The sequence below is a fragment of the Dipodomys ordii genome, unplaced genomic scaffold, assembly GCF_000151885.1.
Source record: "Dipodomys ordii isolate 6190 unplaced genomic scaffold, Dord_2.0 Scaffold31, whole genome shotgun sequence".
Taxonomy (NCBI): domain Eukaryota; kingdom Metazoa; phylum Chordata; class Mammalia; order Rodentia; family Heteromyidae; genus Dipodomys; species Dipodomys ordii.
In genome coordinates, this window is record NW_012267247.1 from 4548237 (window position 1) to 4565853 (window position 17617).

Below are 17617 nucleotides of genomic sequence, written 5' to 3' on the forward strand. Positions count from 1 at the left end.
GGTCACCTCCTCTTGGTTAGGTGCCAGGCAGAGAAGTAACTGGTTCCTGGAACCTGAACCCTTGTCACCTCTGTGAGGATCTTATCCCTCTCTCATTTACCCATGAAGAAACTTAGTTAAGTGGGTTTTCCCCAAGCCACACAGCAAACTTGGGGCAGGGCTAGGACACAGTGTGTTAGGTTAGAAAGGCACCTAGCTCAATGAATACCATTTGTGGCCTACCTCCAAGGACAGAGCTTAAAATTTCCTGAGAGATCAGGGTTAGCTACACTCCTGCATAGAAGTTGAGGGGGTGACCCAAGACTTCAAGACTTCCAAAGTTTGGGGTCTTATTGCCAGGTGGAAGGAGAATGGATGAAGGTAGTAGGTACCAAGAGTCTGGCTACTTATCCTGCTCCTGCTCCTAACAGATTAGGTCTCGTTCTTCTATATAAGTCACTCCCCCCAACTCAAGCCTCCATATCCTCATCAGTAAAATGGAATAAGTATCTGCTCTCAAATTCCAGGATCCTGTGAGCTAGGAAGGGCTCTGTGAATTAAAAAAAAAAAAAAAAGTAGTGAGGGCTACCTGTTACCAATTTTTTGTCCAGCAACCACAGAGCTCTTTGAGATAAGAATTTGTATTACCCCTTGTTTTCAAAAAATACTTTTTTTTTTTTTTGGTCCGGTTGTGGGGCCTGAACTCTGGGCCTGGGCACTGTCCCTCAGCTCTTCAGCTCAAGGCTAACGCTTTACCACTTAAGCCACAGCAACACTTCCGGCTTTTTTCTTTTTGCTTATGTGGTGCTGAGGAATCGAACCCAGGGCCTCAGGCATGCAAGGCAAGTGCTCTACCACTGAGCCACCTTCCCAGCCCCTCAAAATACTTTTTAATGGTCATTTTCTCTCCTATTTTATTAATTTCATGTGGTATCAAGGAATTGCACCCAGGGTCTCATGCATGCTAGGCAAGCACTCTACCACTAAGCCACATTCCCTGCCCTACCCCCTGTTTTTTTTTTTCTTGGTCAGTCATAGGGCTTGAACACTGGGCCTGGGTGCTGACCCTCAGCTCTTCAGCTCAAGGCGAGTATTCTACCACTTGAGCCACAGTGCTACTTCCAGTTTTCTGGTGGTTGATTGGTGATGAGAATTTCACGGACTTTCCTGCCCGGGCTGGCTTTGAACCATGATCCTCAGATCTCAGCCTCCTGAGTAGCTAGGATTACAGGTGTGAGCCACCAGTGCCCAGCTCCTACCCCCTATTTTATAGATAAGAAAACTGAGGCCCAGGGAAGTACAGTCCTCAAGTTTATCATTTTGGATATTCAATAATGGATTGTCTAGCCCTAGAGTGGCACTGTGGGAAAAATAAGATGAGTTACCTACTCCTTACCTTTTGGTCCTGAGGAAAATTATTACTGGGGTTAGGCAGGGAAAGATAACAAGGAGCCTTAAGATTTCTTTAGGATTTTTTTTTTAAGCTGTCTGGAGAGCCTGGCCTATCAGCCACTCACTGATTATCCATCCACTGATAGCTTGCTGTTGCCCACTGGTGATGTTTTCTTTCCAGCCATGGCCAAGCACTGGTGTTCTATGGGTTGAGTGTTTGATGGGCAGTTTGGGGAGCTCATGCAGAGCCAGCTCACTTGGATTTTGACTTTATGGGTGGAACATTTGGCTTCATGTGATTTGGCCTGTGATCTGGCTCAGGCTGGGCCCCAGTTGTTCATTTTCCATGGAAACGCCTGCTCTGCTCTACTGATTTGCCCTTCCTCACTGCCCAGTCAGTAGCAGAGGGCAAGGTATCTGGCATGACTAATACCCCGTGGGCTCTTAGGGTAGTCAGTCCTCTAGTAGCTGCTCAGCCTTGGGACCAGGGAAGAGTACTCACATGTCAAGAGTATGCCTTGTAGGCCAGGTACCTTCCTCCTAAGGAGCCTCTTCCACCTTGAGTGTCTGGCTGCCCTTTTTTGCTGAGAATCAATATTTTATAGTCTATATTTTACATTCAAGGAAATTGAGTCTGAGAGGCAGAGGGGCAAGAAAGGTTTTGAACTGGGTCTGTTTGGTCCATAGCCTCAGATCAACATTTCTACTGCATTGGTGGCTGATTTGTGTTTTGTTTGAGCCTATATGTGTATTTGTGTGTGTGTGCGTGCGTACACATGCATACAATAGAGGTCCAAACACATTCATGGACCACATATCATTACCATTTACCCTTGTTCACAGATGTCACATCCTAGAATCTCAAGCCCAGAAAGGGCCTAGCCCCCAGAGGAAGGGATGCACTTAGCCCAACATGGCTGCTGTGTCTCCTCATTTTCATTCTGTCCCCTAACCTGACTCCTTCCCAAGGCTGGTGGACAGCCCCTCTGGCTCTTAGTATGTAAGTGAAGAGGAGGAGATTACTATGGGCTGCAGTTGGGCCAGCTTTTCACCCCTCTGTCCCTTCCTCCTTTGAGGCTGTGACAAGGGCCCAGGGTAGAGGGAGCTCCCTGCTAACTGCCACGTTCTCTACTTTCCAATTTAAAATCTAATATGGTCTTGCTACTGCAGAGCTGGGGGCTGGAGAGAGGTGATTAATGAGGCCTCTGCTACAGCGTCACCTGCTGTGCTCGACACCTTCCCCTGCAGCCCGGTGTTCCCCCCTCCTGTTTGCCTGCTAGCCTTAGGAATCTGGAGGCCCTAATTCTGCCTGCCCACTGTTTCTGGGGTTGGGCAGGTGGCACAGGAACTGGGAGCCTGAGATGCAGTAGAGGTTGGCCCCAACTCATGGAATGAGCTGGAAGGGGTCGTAAGAGCAGGCAGGCTCCCTTGGCATCACCTCCTTACCAGCCTGTTCTACAGTATCTGTTTTATGCCACCTCCCACTACTGTGGCCAGAGCAGGGGGTCATGGAAGTGGGTTCTGAGCTTCCTATTCTCTTTAGGTTCCTGTCAATCAGTTCCATTTTCTACCTCAGATCCCTTTTCCTACCTGCTATGGTATTCAGAAAACAGAGGAGCCACCTGCTGTTTCTAAGGTGCCAGTGTGGTGAGAGTGTGCATAGGCACAGGGCCCTGGTTGGGTGCTTAGGTTACAACCATCCCCCAGCACCAGCTAGCATCCAACATCACTTTCAGCAAGCAAAGACCGTATTTCTCTGAATGGCAAACCTTGGAAATGTCAGCAGGGATGAGGAAGGCTGCAGAAGCAGCAACTCACTCTCCCTGGAGCCAGTAGCATGGCCAGCTCAGCCTTGTCAGAGGTGAAGTTGGGTGACACGGTTAATTTAGTGATAAATAATTCATCCCCTCTATTTTCTGCCTGTTGCCCAGCTCTAGACCCCTCCTAGTCACTGACCCAGCAAGACAGGACAATAGATGCTGTGAATAGAGAGCAGACACCTTTCTAGGTCACAGATCAGCATTTCTAGACCTCTGCCTTCTCTCGACCCTGCCCTGAAGTCCATTCCAAGAATGTGTATCTACCTCTGAGTTAAATCAACAACTTGGTAGTTCCAAGATGCCATGGGCATCAGACAAAGGGATCAGGCTATCCTGATCCTTAATGCCTGGTGGGATCTGGCTACTCCTTACTTGGGAGCATTTATAAGCTATGGAACCTGAAGAACTCTGATAAAGGTGAGGTCTTATCAGAGCCCTGGCTCTAGAGTAGAGGTAGCTCTGCCACTGACAGTCTGTGTGGTCTTGGGTGGCTTGTCTCACTGGCTCTGGGCCTGTCTGTTTTATTTATTTATGTATTTATTCTGTTGTAGAGCTTGAACTCTGGGCCTGGGCACTGTCTCTGAGCTCTTCAGCTCAAGACTAGCGCTCTACCACTTGAGCCACAGTGCCACTTCCTGTTTTCTGTTGGTTAATTAGAGATAATAGTCTCATGGACTACTTTCCTGCCTGGGCTGGCTTTGAACTGCGATCCTCAGATCTTAGCCTCCTGAGTAGCTAGGATTTCAGGCATGAGCTACTGGTGCCCAGCTCACCTGTCTGGTTTTTATCCATAGTATTTAGTTAGTTCTGATGTGTGTGTGTGTGCGTGCACACACATGTGCTGGTCCTGGGGCTTGAACTCAGGGCTTGGGTACTGTCCCTAAGATCCTTTGCTTAGGCTTTGCTCTACCACTTGAGCCACAGCTCTATTTCCAGCTTTTTTGGTAGTTAATTGGAGATAAGAGTTTCATGGACTTTCCTGCCTGGGCTAGCCTCATACTGCAATTCCCAGATCTCAGCCTCCCTAGAAGCTGGGATTGCAGGTGTGAGTCACCAGTGTCTGGCTTAGTTCCTGACTTTTAAGAGAGTCTTTGGATGGGCGAGACAGTTACAATCCCTCTTTTAGTGATTCCCATACCTAAGGATGGATGGAACTTCCTAGTGTGCCGGGATGGGAGTGGAGGGGGCCTCATTATAGTGAAAGAACACTTTCCTGCTGTGTGCTCTGAAGCTCATCTCTTCATTTCCATCTGCTGATCAGAGTTGCTGATCACTGGAAGTCTAGGCTGTGTGTGCATATCTTAGGGAATGTATACATATGCATATGTATGTGTACATGTATATGTGCATGTGTAAGTATGCATGTATGTGTGTATGCAAATGTGAGTGTGTATGTATGTGTGTATGCATATGTGTACACAAGAATATGTGGGTAGGGCTAGGAATGGGGCTTAGTGGTACAGTGCTTGCCTAGCATGCATGAAGCCCTGGGTTTAATTCCTCAGTACTACACGAACATAAAAAGCTGAAAGTGGGGCTGTGGCTCAAGTGGAAGAACACTATCCTTGACCAGAAAATCTCAGGGACAGCACGCAGGCCCTGAGTTCAAGCCCCATGACCAACCAAAAAAAATATGTATGTAGATGTATAACATTAGTGTGTATGTGCTTTTTATGTGGTACTGAGGAATTGAACTCAGGGTTTCAGGCAGGCTAGGCAAGCCTGCCTACTACTACTGAGCCCACATTCCCAGCCCTTCTGGCTTTTTTTGTACCTACTGGAGATAAGAGTTTCACAGACTTTGCTGCCTGGGCTGGCTTCAAATCTTGATCCTCAGATTTCAGCCACCTGAGTAGCTAGGATTACAGGTGTGAGCCACTGGTGCCCAGCTGGCATATGACATTTTTTGGTCCACATGTGTGCCTGCAATGTAGGGGTACAGGTAGGGGTGTGGTGGAGACCCAGAGAACCAGATATTTCTGAGTACCTGCTATGCAGGTTCTGGTTGCCATTTACCTATGCCGTCTGATGACTTCTCCCCATCCCACATTAAGGAAGTCCTGTCAGAGAGCTGAACTTAACCTGTATGAAGTGATCTAGTTGGGCCTGGGAGGTAGACCCTGGGCATCCTGACCCTGCTGAGCTTAAGAGACAGACAATAAGACAGAGGTGGGGGAGGACCCTGAACAGGAGTCATCTGAGAGCAAAGCAACCTTAGCCAATATGGGAACACCCATATTGGAGATTAGATTGCCATTCTCTTTAGTCCCTTGGTTCAGATATCTCTAAATTATTTGAACCAGTTTCCAGGGGAGCTAGAGCAGTGATAGGGTGAGCCCAAGGGGCTAGAGGGTAATGGACTTTAATGGTGGCCTTGGGCAAAAGTGAGCTATAGGAATTGCTTATGACCCATCTGCCAAGCGAAAGAGCAACGATGAAGGCCCCGGATGTGTGACTTCATCTGATGTCCTCCTTCTTCTCTGTTTCCTCACCTTTTGAGCCTGTCTTTGCCTTTCTCGGCTTTTATGGGAAGGCACTCCTGCCTGACTTCCTAATGGCCTAAGGAGAAGCACTGGAGAGTCCCCTGACCTCTGTCCTTGGGTGCAGAGAGAGGGAAGTCTGGGATCTTCTTTCAGCCCCAGAAAGGTCCAATTGAGCTTAACCTTCTCTGGGGTGTGGGCCTGCATCTGTGGACTTGCCCAGACTCTCTTTGTCTTCATGGCCTTGTGAGACTGAGTGAGGGGGCTTCAGCACCCCAGCTTGTGAGATTCCTTAGGGTTGGCCTATGTTTCTACTTCCCCAGCAAGCCTGAGTGAGGTAGGGAATGGGTACAGAGCAGCTAAAAATAGCAACAGCAGCTCCAGTTATGAGTCTCCTTGAGGGGTCAGTGGAGCCTGAGATTAGGAATACAGAGAATAGAGTGAGTTGCAGGAAGGAGAGAAGGCCAGAGCTAGGGTTTGCTGTGCTTACACTCAAGCCATAGTCCCAGAGTGCAGAGACAGAGGGCACAGACACCCAAGGAGAGACAGACAAGCCAGGAAGAGATATAGACAGTCATGGCTACCTGCATGGGTTCTTTTCAGATCCCAAGGAATATCAGATGGCCCCAGATGCTTAGCCCTCAAGCTCTCAGGCCTGTTCCTTCCTCCGATCTCTAGGGACCTTGTGAGCTGTGTATGTGGACACCTGTAGCTGAAAAAGCTAAATTCGTTTCTTCTGTCCCCTTTAGTTTCTGCTGTTTAAAGCCCAGAGCAGGGAAGGACCAGGGACCACTAGAGGAAATATAAGGGGTGCAGGTACAGCAGGACACGGAATTATGGCACTAACCATTGCCAGGGGTGCTGAGGAATCCCATCCCAAGCTGAGCAACAAGTCTTTTCTTGGCCTGGACTGCAGGTAAAGAGGAATGGAGAAAGGTGACTAGATCTAGTAGGGCTCTGCCAGGAGATGGGTAAGGGAAAGAGGAAGAGAAGAGCTGGGTAAATAAATGTGCCAATGACTTCTTTTGAACATGCCTTGCTTGATTCTTCCTTCATACCTGTGTCTGGAGATGTTAGGGGCTCTTTGATCATCAAAACATGGCTCTGTTTCCTCCAGTTTCTATTACCAGACACAAAAGAGGACTTCATGGCAGGAGACTGCCAGCTGCTGGACCAGATGTTTCAAATCATACCACACCTTCTTGCTGGATGTAAATGATGTCTAAGACAACGTCCGTCAGAGCGGTGTGCCAGATGAAGACCCTTAGAAGCACCCTAACTTCTACTTTTCTTCCTCCCTATAGTTATGGTCTTACCTTCCTGTTCAGATACGGTAGGGCTGATACTTATCTCTGATCCCTGTCAACAGTTCATCCCTGGAAAACTGAGGCATATGGTCCAGCCTTTCCAACTGACTACCTAACAAATGGGCATCCTGGTGCCTGATAGCTCCTCAGGAGGCCTCTTTTCTCTTCAAGGTGTTCTGGTCTTGACCAAGTTACTAGCCCCTCTAATTTCCTAGGATCCTGATGCTGTTCATAAAAGAGGTGGGACAGAACCAGGCACCATCAAATCCCAAGGAAACTGAAGCACACAGTGGTGACAAAACTTAACCAAGGTCACTCAGTCATCAAGAGCTTGAGCTGGCCTTAAACCTTGACATCTTGGTTCCCTGACCAGTGCTCTGCTATTCATGTTCTTCCTTTAGGGACTTGCCCCTCCTCCCCAGGCACAACTTGGCTCCTCACACTGCCTGCTACCCCCACCCAGGCTCTGGGAGTCCCTGAGCACCTGCTGGTTTGTGGGACCCAGGCCAGATACTCAGCAGGTGGCTGCCTGGGGGGACAAAGGAGCTGGTGATCAGCTGCTAAACTGGGAGGGAGGAGGAGAGAGCAGGAAGGAGCTAGGGGAGGGGAGGAGGAATCTGGGCTGGGAGTGGGAAGGGGCAGGGTCTCCTTCAGTGTCTTTATCTAGGAGCCAGCAAACAAAGAGGAGAAAAAGAACATGCAGATGTTGGGGGTTGGAGGGTGGTAGGCTATAGGTCTGGTTCTAGAGGGTTTCTCTTCTTTTCCATAGGTCCCTCTCACTAAATTCTGCTCTCTTAGCCTGATGACCAGTTAGAAGAAGGGGCCTGAGGGTGAACAGAGGTGCTCATGGGAGGAGAGAGTGAGAGGTGGTATACGCTCATGCTGCAGTTAATGCCAGGGTGCTGAGATTCTGGCCAAGTGATGGGGTAGTAGAGATCTGTTGGTTGGATTGTACACACATTTGGTTTGGGGGCAGGTTGGAAGGACCCTGTACTAGCTCTGCTCTTTACACCGACTCAGCAGAGATGAGAAACTAAAGTCCAGAAAAATCCCTGAGAAGAGTCTTCTCTCTCTGAAGGCCAGGGAAATTAGTTCAGGTGGGTGTTATTTGACATCTCATCAATTAAAATAAGAGGGTCTCTGGTCTCCGGTTGTTTATTAAAAAATGAAGCTTCTGGCTGGGCGTCGTTTGCTCATAACTAATCCTAGCTATTCAGGAGGCTGGGATCTGAGGATCGAGGTTCAAAGCCAGCCTAAGCAGGAAACTCTGTGAGACTCTTTTTTTTGGGGGGGGGTCCGGTCGGTCATGGGGCCTGAACTCTGGGCCTGGGTGCTGTCCCTCAGCTCTTCAGCTCAAGGCTAGTGTTCTACCATTTGAGCCACAGCGCCACTTCCAGCTTTTTTCTTTTTGCTTATGTGGTGCTAAAGAATCGAACCCAGGGCTTCACGCATGCAAGGCAAGCACTCTACCACTGAGCCACCTTCCCAGCCCCTCTGTGAGACTCTTTTTTTTTTTTTTGGGGTCTGGTTGTGGGGCCTGAACTCTGGGCCTGGGCGCTGTCCCTCAGCTCTTCAGCTCAAGGCTAGTGCTCTACCACTTGAGCCACAGGGCCACTTCCGGCTTTTTTTTCTTTTCTTTTCTTCTTCTTTTTTTTTTTTTTCTTATGTGGTGCTGAGGAATCGAACCCAGGGCCTCAGGCATGCAAGGCAAGCGCTCTACCACTGAGCCATCTTCCCAGCCCCCTCTGTGAGACTCTTATCTCTAATAAACCACTCAGAAAACCAGAAGTGGTGCTGTGGCTCAAGTGGTAGAGTGCTCAACTTAAGCTGAAGAACTGAGGGACAGGGCTCAGGCCCAAAGTTCAAGCCCCACAACTGACCAAAAAATAAATAACTAAAAAATGAAGCTCCTGCCTGGCACCAGAGGCTCATGCCTATAATCCTAGCTATTCAGGTGGCTGAGATCTGAGGATCTCAGTTCGAAGCCAACCTGGGCAGGAAAGTCTGTGAGACTCTTATCTCCAATTAAACATCAAAAAAATTTTCAGAAGTGTAGCTGTGACTCAACTGGTAGATAGCTAGCCTTAAGCAGAAAAGTTCAGGGGCAAAACCTAGGACTGGCAAAAAACAACAACAAAACAAATAAAAAACCCAAACAAAGAATGCAGCTTTCCTTCAAACTAGCTTTCCTTCTTTCTTTCTTCCTTTCTTTCTTTTTCTTCCTTCATTTCTTTCTTTCTTCCTTCCTTCCTTCCTTCCTTCCTTTCTTTTCTTTCTTTCTTTCTTTCTTTCTTTCTTTCTTTCTTTCTTTCTTTCTTTCTTTCTTTCTCTTTCTTCTTTTGTTGGTCCTGGGGCCTGAACTCTAGGCCTGGGCACTGTCCCTCAGCTCTTCAGCTCAAGGTTAGCGCTCTACTATTTAAGCTACAGCACCACTTCTGGCTTTTTCTGCTTATGTGGTTTGGAGGAATTGAACCCAGGGCCTCCTTCATACAAGGCAAGCACTCTACCACTGAGCCACCTTCCTAGCCCCCAAACTAAGTTTCTTAAGATCAGGCTAGTGTATTTTTGGTTTTCAAAGCACCTGATAGGTGATTAGAGGGTTATTGAATGGAGAATGAATGAATGGGTGAAGAATCCACATGCTAAGATCTTAATGTTATATTGGCTGTTTACAGGAGAGCCATCTGGTCTGGGTGATCAGGAAAAGGGGAGCTGGGAACATTGAAATAAACAGAAGGACCCAGAATGACATTCCAAGTATGGAAAATAGCTGAGTAAAACTATAGAGATTGGACCAAACAAAGCTTGCACAGGCTTTAGGATTCACTGTAGCATCCTCACTGCATCTCTCCACTGCCCTCCTTTCTCATGCTACTCAATCCCTGCTCATCTCCTGGCAGAGCCACTTGCTCTTACTAGGCCCAGCCAGGACCTCCCTTCTCACCCCCTCCCTTCTTGCCAGACTGCCTGCCAGCCAGGCTTCAGACTCTGCAGCCTGAGACCCGGATTGTTGTTGGAGAAGCAGCGGGTTTGTTTGCTCCCAAACCCTCGAGAAATCTCAACAATCAATGGCCAACAACACTCTGCCTGCGGCTGCAGCATCGATCCTCTCCTCCTAAGGCTGGCAGCTGGGCAGCAGGTAGGCAAGGTGGAAGGAAGCTGGGGCAGGCATGGGCCTTCCCACTAGGGGACTGGGCCTCTATAGAGGCTGAGGGAGGAGGGGGAGCCCAAGACACCAGGACAAGTTAGATTGATCCTGTCATTCACTAAGGCCTCTAAAGGTAGGAGAGTAATCCAGAGCCACTGACCTCTGGGCTAACATATTTTATTCCTTTGCTACTAAGGATAGGGTAAAAATGAAATGTCTGTAACCTGAGCATTAAGGACTGAGAGTAGATATAAGCAGAGATGCAACTGTTATGACCCAAAATGTGCCAGAAGAAAGTTAGGAGCTGTTTATGTCTTGAATCTGCCTGGCAATCTGAACCTGAACTTGGTCTATAAAAGGCTGGAATAGCTTCTATCTCATGGAAATGATAGGAGCACTAAATGAGCTAATATATATATGAAACACTTAGTAGAGAATATTGTTACTACTATTATTATTGCTTGGATAGTGATAGTCTCCTGGATTCCCATCTGCCTGTATTACCCTAGACTAGAAGACAAGACACAGTGCTAGCTCACACCAGCCTTTGTAAAAGAGGAAGGCATTTTCAAATATCCTTACCACTTGTTGGCTGTGCAGCCAAGATAAGTAACTTAACTTGTCCAAAACTCAGTTTTCCCATCTATAAAGTGGGATTACGAACCTCTTACTGTGAGTACCAAACAGAAAAATGTGAAAGGCTTAACTGGTGAAGCATGGGATCCTGGGGGACCTTGGACAAATGCATGAACAAATGCACAAATAGTGGTGTGGCAATACTGTTAGGGCTTACGCACGTGTGTGTGTGTGTGTGTGCGCGCGTGCGCGCGCGCGCGCGTGAATTCAGGGCCCAGGCACTGTCCCCTAGCTTTTTTTTTTTTTTGTCGGTCATGGGGCTTGAACTCTGGGCCTGGGCGCTGTCCCTCAGCTCTTCAGCTCAAGGCGAATGCTCTACCTCTTGAGCTACAGCGCCACTTCCTGTCCCTGAGCTTTTTTTGCTCAAGACTAGCACTCTACCACTTGAGCCACAGCTCTACTTCTAGCTTTTTTGGTGGTGAATTGGAGATAAGAGTCTCATGGATTTTTCTGTTTTCCCCTGGCTTCAAACTGCAATTCTCAGATCTCAGTCTCCTGAGCAGCTAGGATTACAGGCCTGAGCCACTGGCACCCAGCAAGGCTTGCTTTTTTAAGAGTTGAGAAGGTTATTGGGCCTGAATTTTCATGGTCTAGATTACTCTTTGCTTCCCACCTCCCCCTTCTTTTCATTCAAGGCCATATCTAATCAGAGATGCCCCTGAAATTTCATGTTTGTCCCACACTCCAGAGTTTCTGAAGCTGAAATGGATGAAGTCAGATGATAGGGAATTGTTCTTCCCTTTTTTCAGTCCTTAATTTTATGCAAGACTTCCATCTAACCTAGTAGGATGGTAGGTAGATCAAGAAGTCAGGACCCTGAGCGTAACTCTTCTGATTTCCACCTGCACAATTTATTAACATGCATTTAATGTCTTCCATGTCCTAGGCTCTGTGCCACTGGGGACACAAGCAGTGATGGCACTTAGGAATGAGAGGAAAGGCTTTACCCCATAAAGAATGGCCCTCAGCACCCTACCCCCAACCCACCTCAGGCTGATGGCATGACAGCTTAATTTGTAGAAGGAAAAAAACTAAGTAAAGGCTATAATTTACAGTCAGGATAATTGGCCAAGTGTTAGGAAAGGAAAAAAATCCTAACATCTATATAAAAATAGTGTGCTTGCTACGCAAACTCAGCTTCAAGATGAATCCCAGCTGCTAAGGGCCCACTTCTCCATTCCAATCAGGCAGCTGACCCTAAGTTTCTCCCAAATAGACATTCTAGAACTGCCCAAGATATGTGAGATGAGAAAACAGACTTAGTGTCTTCTTTTCTGAGTTAAATCTTGCTGTTGGGAAGTATATCAAGCAACCAGGCAAAGGTTTACAACCCAACAAGATGGGTACCTTGATGGGAGAAGCCACGGGATAGGGGTGTACAGCAGCATCTCTTGAACCAGGCTGGATGACAGGTGAGGTTTCCTCTGAGATACCTTAGAATAATAGATACCCTATAAATGTATGCCAAAAAAAAAAAAAAGATGGAAGTGCTAAATAAGCCAATGCTTGGAAGCATGAGGTAGAATGGGCCAGCATGAGGTAGGTTAGTCCAGACAGAGAAAAGAATTTCAGGCAGATCGAATGGCAAGATCCCAGGAGCTGTTGAGAACTTGGCTAGTTTGTGGAATTGGTGCTAAAATTTCTTTGGCCTGACTGTATTATTAGTCATCTTTCTGACATTGTTGCTTCCTGTAGGAATTGGTCTTGAAGACCTCCTAATACCTACTGTCTACCTCCCAGCTTCAGACCTGAGCTGGTAGCATTGCCTTTTTCAGGGACCTCTTACTTATAGGACCTAGCATCCCATTTCCTGAGAGGCCATTAAGCTGGGAACCCAGAAATCTGCATGACGTGGCAAATCCTTTGAGGCCCTGACATGTTCCTAGGTTTGGCAACCATGAATTTGGTGTAATCTTACAATGATGGTTCCTGAGACAGGAGGTTCAGAGAGAGGTAAGCACCTGTAAGGCTACATGGACGGCTGGACTCTTAAACACCCTCATTACAGTTACCCTTGTCTACAGATCATTTTGGGGCCCTCTTTCCAGTTTGGAGGATGAAATACTGATAGCTCTGTTGGGTTGGGGGAATAGGATTCCTGAACTAAGCCCAGCCTGGAAGATGGGCTTGAGAAGTAAGGACAAGAGTGGGAAAAGGCTGGAGGGCTTGAGGCTGGATAGAGGGAGGGGGTTAAAGAGGCTCGCTGATATACCTTCATATTCAGGCAACCAAGTGGGAGGAGGGAGCATAGAAGTTTAGTTTCTAATTAAGCCCAATTCCTGTGTCTTCTTGCTCCTTATTAGTGCCCCCACAGCATCCCCAAGGCATTTTAAGCTGCCACCCTGCTGAGGAGGCCCTGCCAAGCTTGATGTGCTTAGGCCCATGAGGGACAGGTACAAAAAGCCAGTTCAGACATTCCTCTCCTCTCCATAGGAGAGTCTGGATCTTCCAGTCCCCTCAGAAGCCCAGGAGGCCTCTGGTTCTACACATCCACCTCTGGAACTCTTGGTGGAATCCAGCCTATCTCCCCAGGGTCATTGTCCCTAGCCCAGCTTCCTGGCCCTGAAGTACCAAGCAAAGGAACAGAAAATAAGGGTGGCGTCTGCATGCAGCCCCAGACTCAGGAATGTGCTTGTCAGAAGCCAGCAGCAACAGAGAGAGAATCAGCCAGGAAGCAGCAATTGCCATTTAAGGTTAAAGCAGTCCTGGTTTGTTAACCCTTACAGCAGTGGGAATCCTGAAAGCCAAGTCCTCTTTCTCTTTCTCTCCTTCCTCCTACCCGCCTTACCTCTTATACTCCTCTCCAGTTTCTGGTCCATTAAGTAACTGAGACTTGCCATTTCTAGTCCCCCTCTTCCAGGATATACTTTCAGGCTCAGAGAGGTGTTGCTGAGGGTCCAAGGTCACACAGCCACTGAGGCAGTCTCCACCCTGGAGACCTAATCCCACTCCGGTATCAGAGGCTTCTACCTTCACAATCTCCCCAGGCTACATTCACACACGCAGAGTTTAATTAACTTTATTGATATTCAGAAATTAGGAGACCGACTAAAGGTAATTGCTCATTAAAAATCATTAAACTGACACAGCAGGCTCAGGCAGGCCCAGCCCCTCCTGTACTGCCTTCTTCTCCCTACTGTGGCAAGATCTTCCCAGTCCAGTCCCATGTTGGGAGGACACCCTTGGTCCACAGTGTCCCTTCCATCTGGGACCAGGTGCACCAGAGAGATTGCAGAAGGGAACAGGGGAGTGAGCCTGTGGGGTGGGGAGTGCTTCCCCCTACCTCCACAGCCCCTAGGGCCTCTGCCTCCCAGGACTCCTGCAGTTTCTGGGCTTCGCCTGGTTGCATCCTGCAGCCTGAGTTGCAAAGCTCTGAGGTGTGCAAGACTGTGAGGCTGCGGGATGCACCACCCTGACAGCAAAAGCTCAAAGGATTTTTGCAACTGGAGGCTTTCCTTTGCTGAAGTCAGTAAGATGGTCAAGTGAACTGTCTCTGGGTGAGAAGACTCAATACCCTATCAACTGGAGCCTTGCATGGTGGGCTCAAGAGGGAGGGGCCCACTGTGCCCACCGGCTGGGGCAGGGGTGCAGGCTCTATCTTCAGCAGATTTGGGCTTCCTCCTCTCTTTTGAAGAAAGGAAATGAATATTTTCTCCAACAGTTGGCTGTCTAACCTCCAAAACCTTTGACAGCAGACCCATAGGCACTGGATATCCTCACAGGTTAGAGAGGGACACAAAGCTGGGGACACATAGAGTTCCAGTTCCAGGGTGGTGGGTACCTTCAGTGGTGGGTTGGAGGGACTCTCATTCACACCAGATTTCCTATTGGAGACCTGCAGGCTCACTCCAATAGGCTGGAAATCCTCTGGCAGGGGCTGTCTCCCCCCCCCCTCAAGCCTGCTCATTGCTGAGTTCTCACTCGACATTTATACCTCTTGAAGCACAGACACCTTAAGACCTGCTACTCCAGACACACAGGGCATCAGTTACACTCACACTGCCCCCCTCCCATAGGACTCAGACTATCTGTCAGGGGACCCAGTCCCCATGTCCCAGCGAAGGGAGGGTGTTTGGAGTGTGGACATAGGCAGACTCCATGTCCTGAAATCAAAGGGACATCCTGGATTGTTGGCTAAGGGCTTCTCCTGGCCTCATCATGTCCCCGGGTGGGGCTTGCAGGATTCTTCCTTCTTCCCGCAACGTGATCTCACCAGTTCCAAGTTTCCCCAGCGGCGGGAGGACCCGGTGTGGGCTGCCAGGTGGCTGTGTGAGGATGGGGGGGACTTGCTTGTAAGTAGAGCTAAGAGGCTCAGAGATGTGCTTCCACGCCCATGGGGCCAGAGAGGAAAAACAACCAGCAAGCAAGCATGCAAGCAAACAAACAAACAAAACCCGAACCCGTTCTGTCCAGGAGCCAGAGCTGTGCTGCCCTGACTTCCAACACAGTGGAGAAGAAGATCAAGCGCCAAGGTTAAAAACTACCCTATTCTACACCGTCCACATCAGGCCTAGCAACCAGATGGCGAGGGACGGTGGGTCCCAACTCCAAGTGCAGTTTCGCAACCCCACCAGTTCCGCGAGGGAAGAATCAAGCTTTGGAAGGCAGCTTGTTTGAGCCGGAGGACAGACAGGTCCAGTCAGACTCTCAAACCTTCCTTCTGCGGAGCACAGAACCCTCATCCTTTTTCCGAAACTCCCTTCCTTCCTGCCTACGCCGAGGTTAAGCTTCCTTGAGCCAAGACCGATGAAGTTGGGGATTCGACCTGGTGCTGGGGAGGGGTGAGGGGCTGGAGCACAGAGTGGGAAGCCAGCCCTCCTGAGAAGAGTCAGCAGCCATGGGGTGGGTGGGAACCCAGCAGGAAAGCAGGCCTGGGGGGCGAGGCAGAGCTCTTGGGATGGATGTGCGTGTGCACATGGGCATGTGTGCAAGGAAAGGATTTCGGGGAGGACAGTCTCTCTCCCAGGACGACATCTGCTTCAGCCCCAGAACAGAACGACGACCTGGATAAGAGGGCCCCGAGGTTCCCGAGAATATCCTCAGGACGGTGCTCTAGATTCTGTCGTGACAGTGACCAGGTGGAGGGAGGTGAGCGACGTCCCAACTACGGGTCCGGCCACCCTCGGCCCAGTTCGTCCGCAGTGAGGATGGGAAGAGGCCCCGGATCGGGCGGCAAAGTCGCGGGAAGTTTGGCGGGGTGGGGGTGGGGGACTGGGGAGACGGGGCGGTGGGCCGCTCGCCGGACTGTCCCGACTCACCGCCCCGCGCCCCCACCCCACCCCAACCCCTCGCCCCGCGTGCGCTCGGGCGCCCTAAGACGCCTGGAGTGGAGCGAGGTAGCGCGCGGGTGAGCGCGAGTGTGCGAGGAGGAGGGTGGGTGGCGTGATGAATTGCAGCAGAGAAATCCCATTAGATCCGGGGAGATGATTAAAGGCGAGGTCTCGGCCAGGCGCGAATGGCGGGAGCCACGGCAGCTTCCCGCCGGCGGAACCCGCGCCCCGCCCGATTCGGCCGGCGCCTGGGGCAGCGCGGCGCAGTCGGCGGGACGTGGTTCTCCGGCCGGACCATCGGACGCGCGAAGCTGGGAGCCGCGACGGTTCCTCCTTTCCTATCCCCGGGACTCCGCCCCCGCCCCGGTCCGCTGGCTGGACACCGGGGTCCCTTACCGTGAGCCGGGAGCGCCAGCAGCGAGGGCAGGAGCAGCAGAACTGCGAGGTGCATGGTGCTGGCTGGGGCCGCGCCCCGGGTTGGGGCCGCGGCGGGAGGGAGGGCAGGGGGGGGTCTCGGCGAGGCGTGGGAACGAGAGGGGTCGGCAGAACTGGGACCCGAGGAGGAGAGGGAACGGGGCCGCCGCCAGCGCCGCCAGCGCCTGACAGAATCAGCACCACGGCCAGCGCCTGGCGTCGGCGCCGGGGATCGCCGCGCGGGCTGGGGGCGGGGGCGCGGGAGGAGCGGCTTACCGTAAAATCTCAAGTAAAGGCGCAGAGACCCAGCGGCAGGATCAGAGGCTTGGGGGGCCACCGCCAGCTCAGAGTAAGGACTGCCCTACGCAAGTGAGCACACAACCCTCCCCTCTTCAGCGCTGCCCACGCCCAGCCTAGCCTGCCAACCCCTCTCCCGGGTTAGCAGTCCACCAAAGTGGCAGGTCCTAGCCCGGTTTTCTATTAGCGAAGGCAACCTGCTTTCCACCTTTCCCCACCCCATCCTGGTACCCGAGGGCGCTAAGGGTGACCTGGGAAGACATCCACGGGCAAGGCAGCTGATGAGGACCGCGTGCCCTAGTGACAGATCCGTCCTGGGCCGATAATGAAGATGGCTTTTGAACGTACAAAGGACAATAAATTATTACTTTGCGCTCAATAAATGCCAGGGCTTCAGGCAGCTGCATCAGCAGCAAACTGTGCTCACAGAAAAGCTTAATTATCCTGATATTATAGTTAAAAGCCAATGGCACTTGTGTCCTGGGGAGACATTCTCCACTTGGCAGGAGGCAACGCTGGCTAAGCTGTGAGGAGCTAGAGGTAGCATTCTAGTTCCCCGGGCAGCCTTGCATCTCCAGATCCTGCCTTGTCCCTTCTGTGGAACCAGAGTGGCCACAGTGACAGTCAGCTGGCACGGATCCTTTTTTTTTTAAAATTTTTATTAGCGTATATTAGTTGTACACGGGGTTTCATTATATTTCCATATATGTGTGTAACATACCCTGTACAAATTCACCCTTTGATTCACAGCTCCTATTTATGCCACTACTTGCTCAGTCTCCTGGAACAGGTAGAGAAAAACGAGATAAGCGTGGGGACAAGGTGTATGAAAGGCTATATTATTTTATTTTTAATTTTTTTGTGTATACTACTA

At 50.1% G+C, this 17617-nt stretch overlaps 1 protein-coding gene across 2 annotated transcripts in view; it reads right to left on the minus strand.

Annotated features, from left to right (window-relative positions):
• The window catches only part of Sez6 (seizure related 6 homolog (mouse)), a 48073-nt gene extending 31022 nt beyond the window's left edge, over window positions 1-17051 (minus strand). Inside the window, exon 1 of one of the 2 annotated variants that reach the window (XM_013016389.1) lies at window positions 16975-17051. Coding sequence is in view for 1 of the 2 variants with exons in the window: in XM_013016388.1 (XP_012871842.1) it covers window positions 16429-16483 (55 nt within the window). In the remaining variant the exon portion in view is untranslated. Of the gene's footprint in view, window positions 1-16428; window positions 16717-16974 lie in introns of those variants that run through there. The other variant, XM_013016388.1, reaches the window with a different exon arrangement.
• Window positions 17052-17617: the final 566 nt, after the last annotated feature.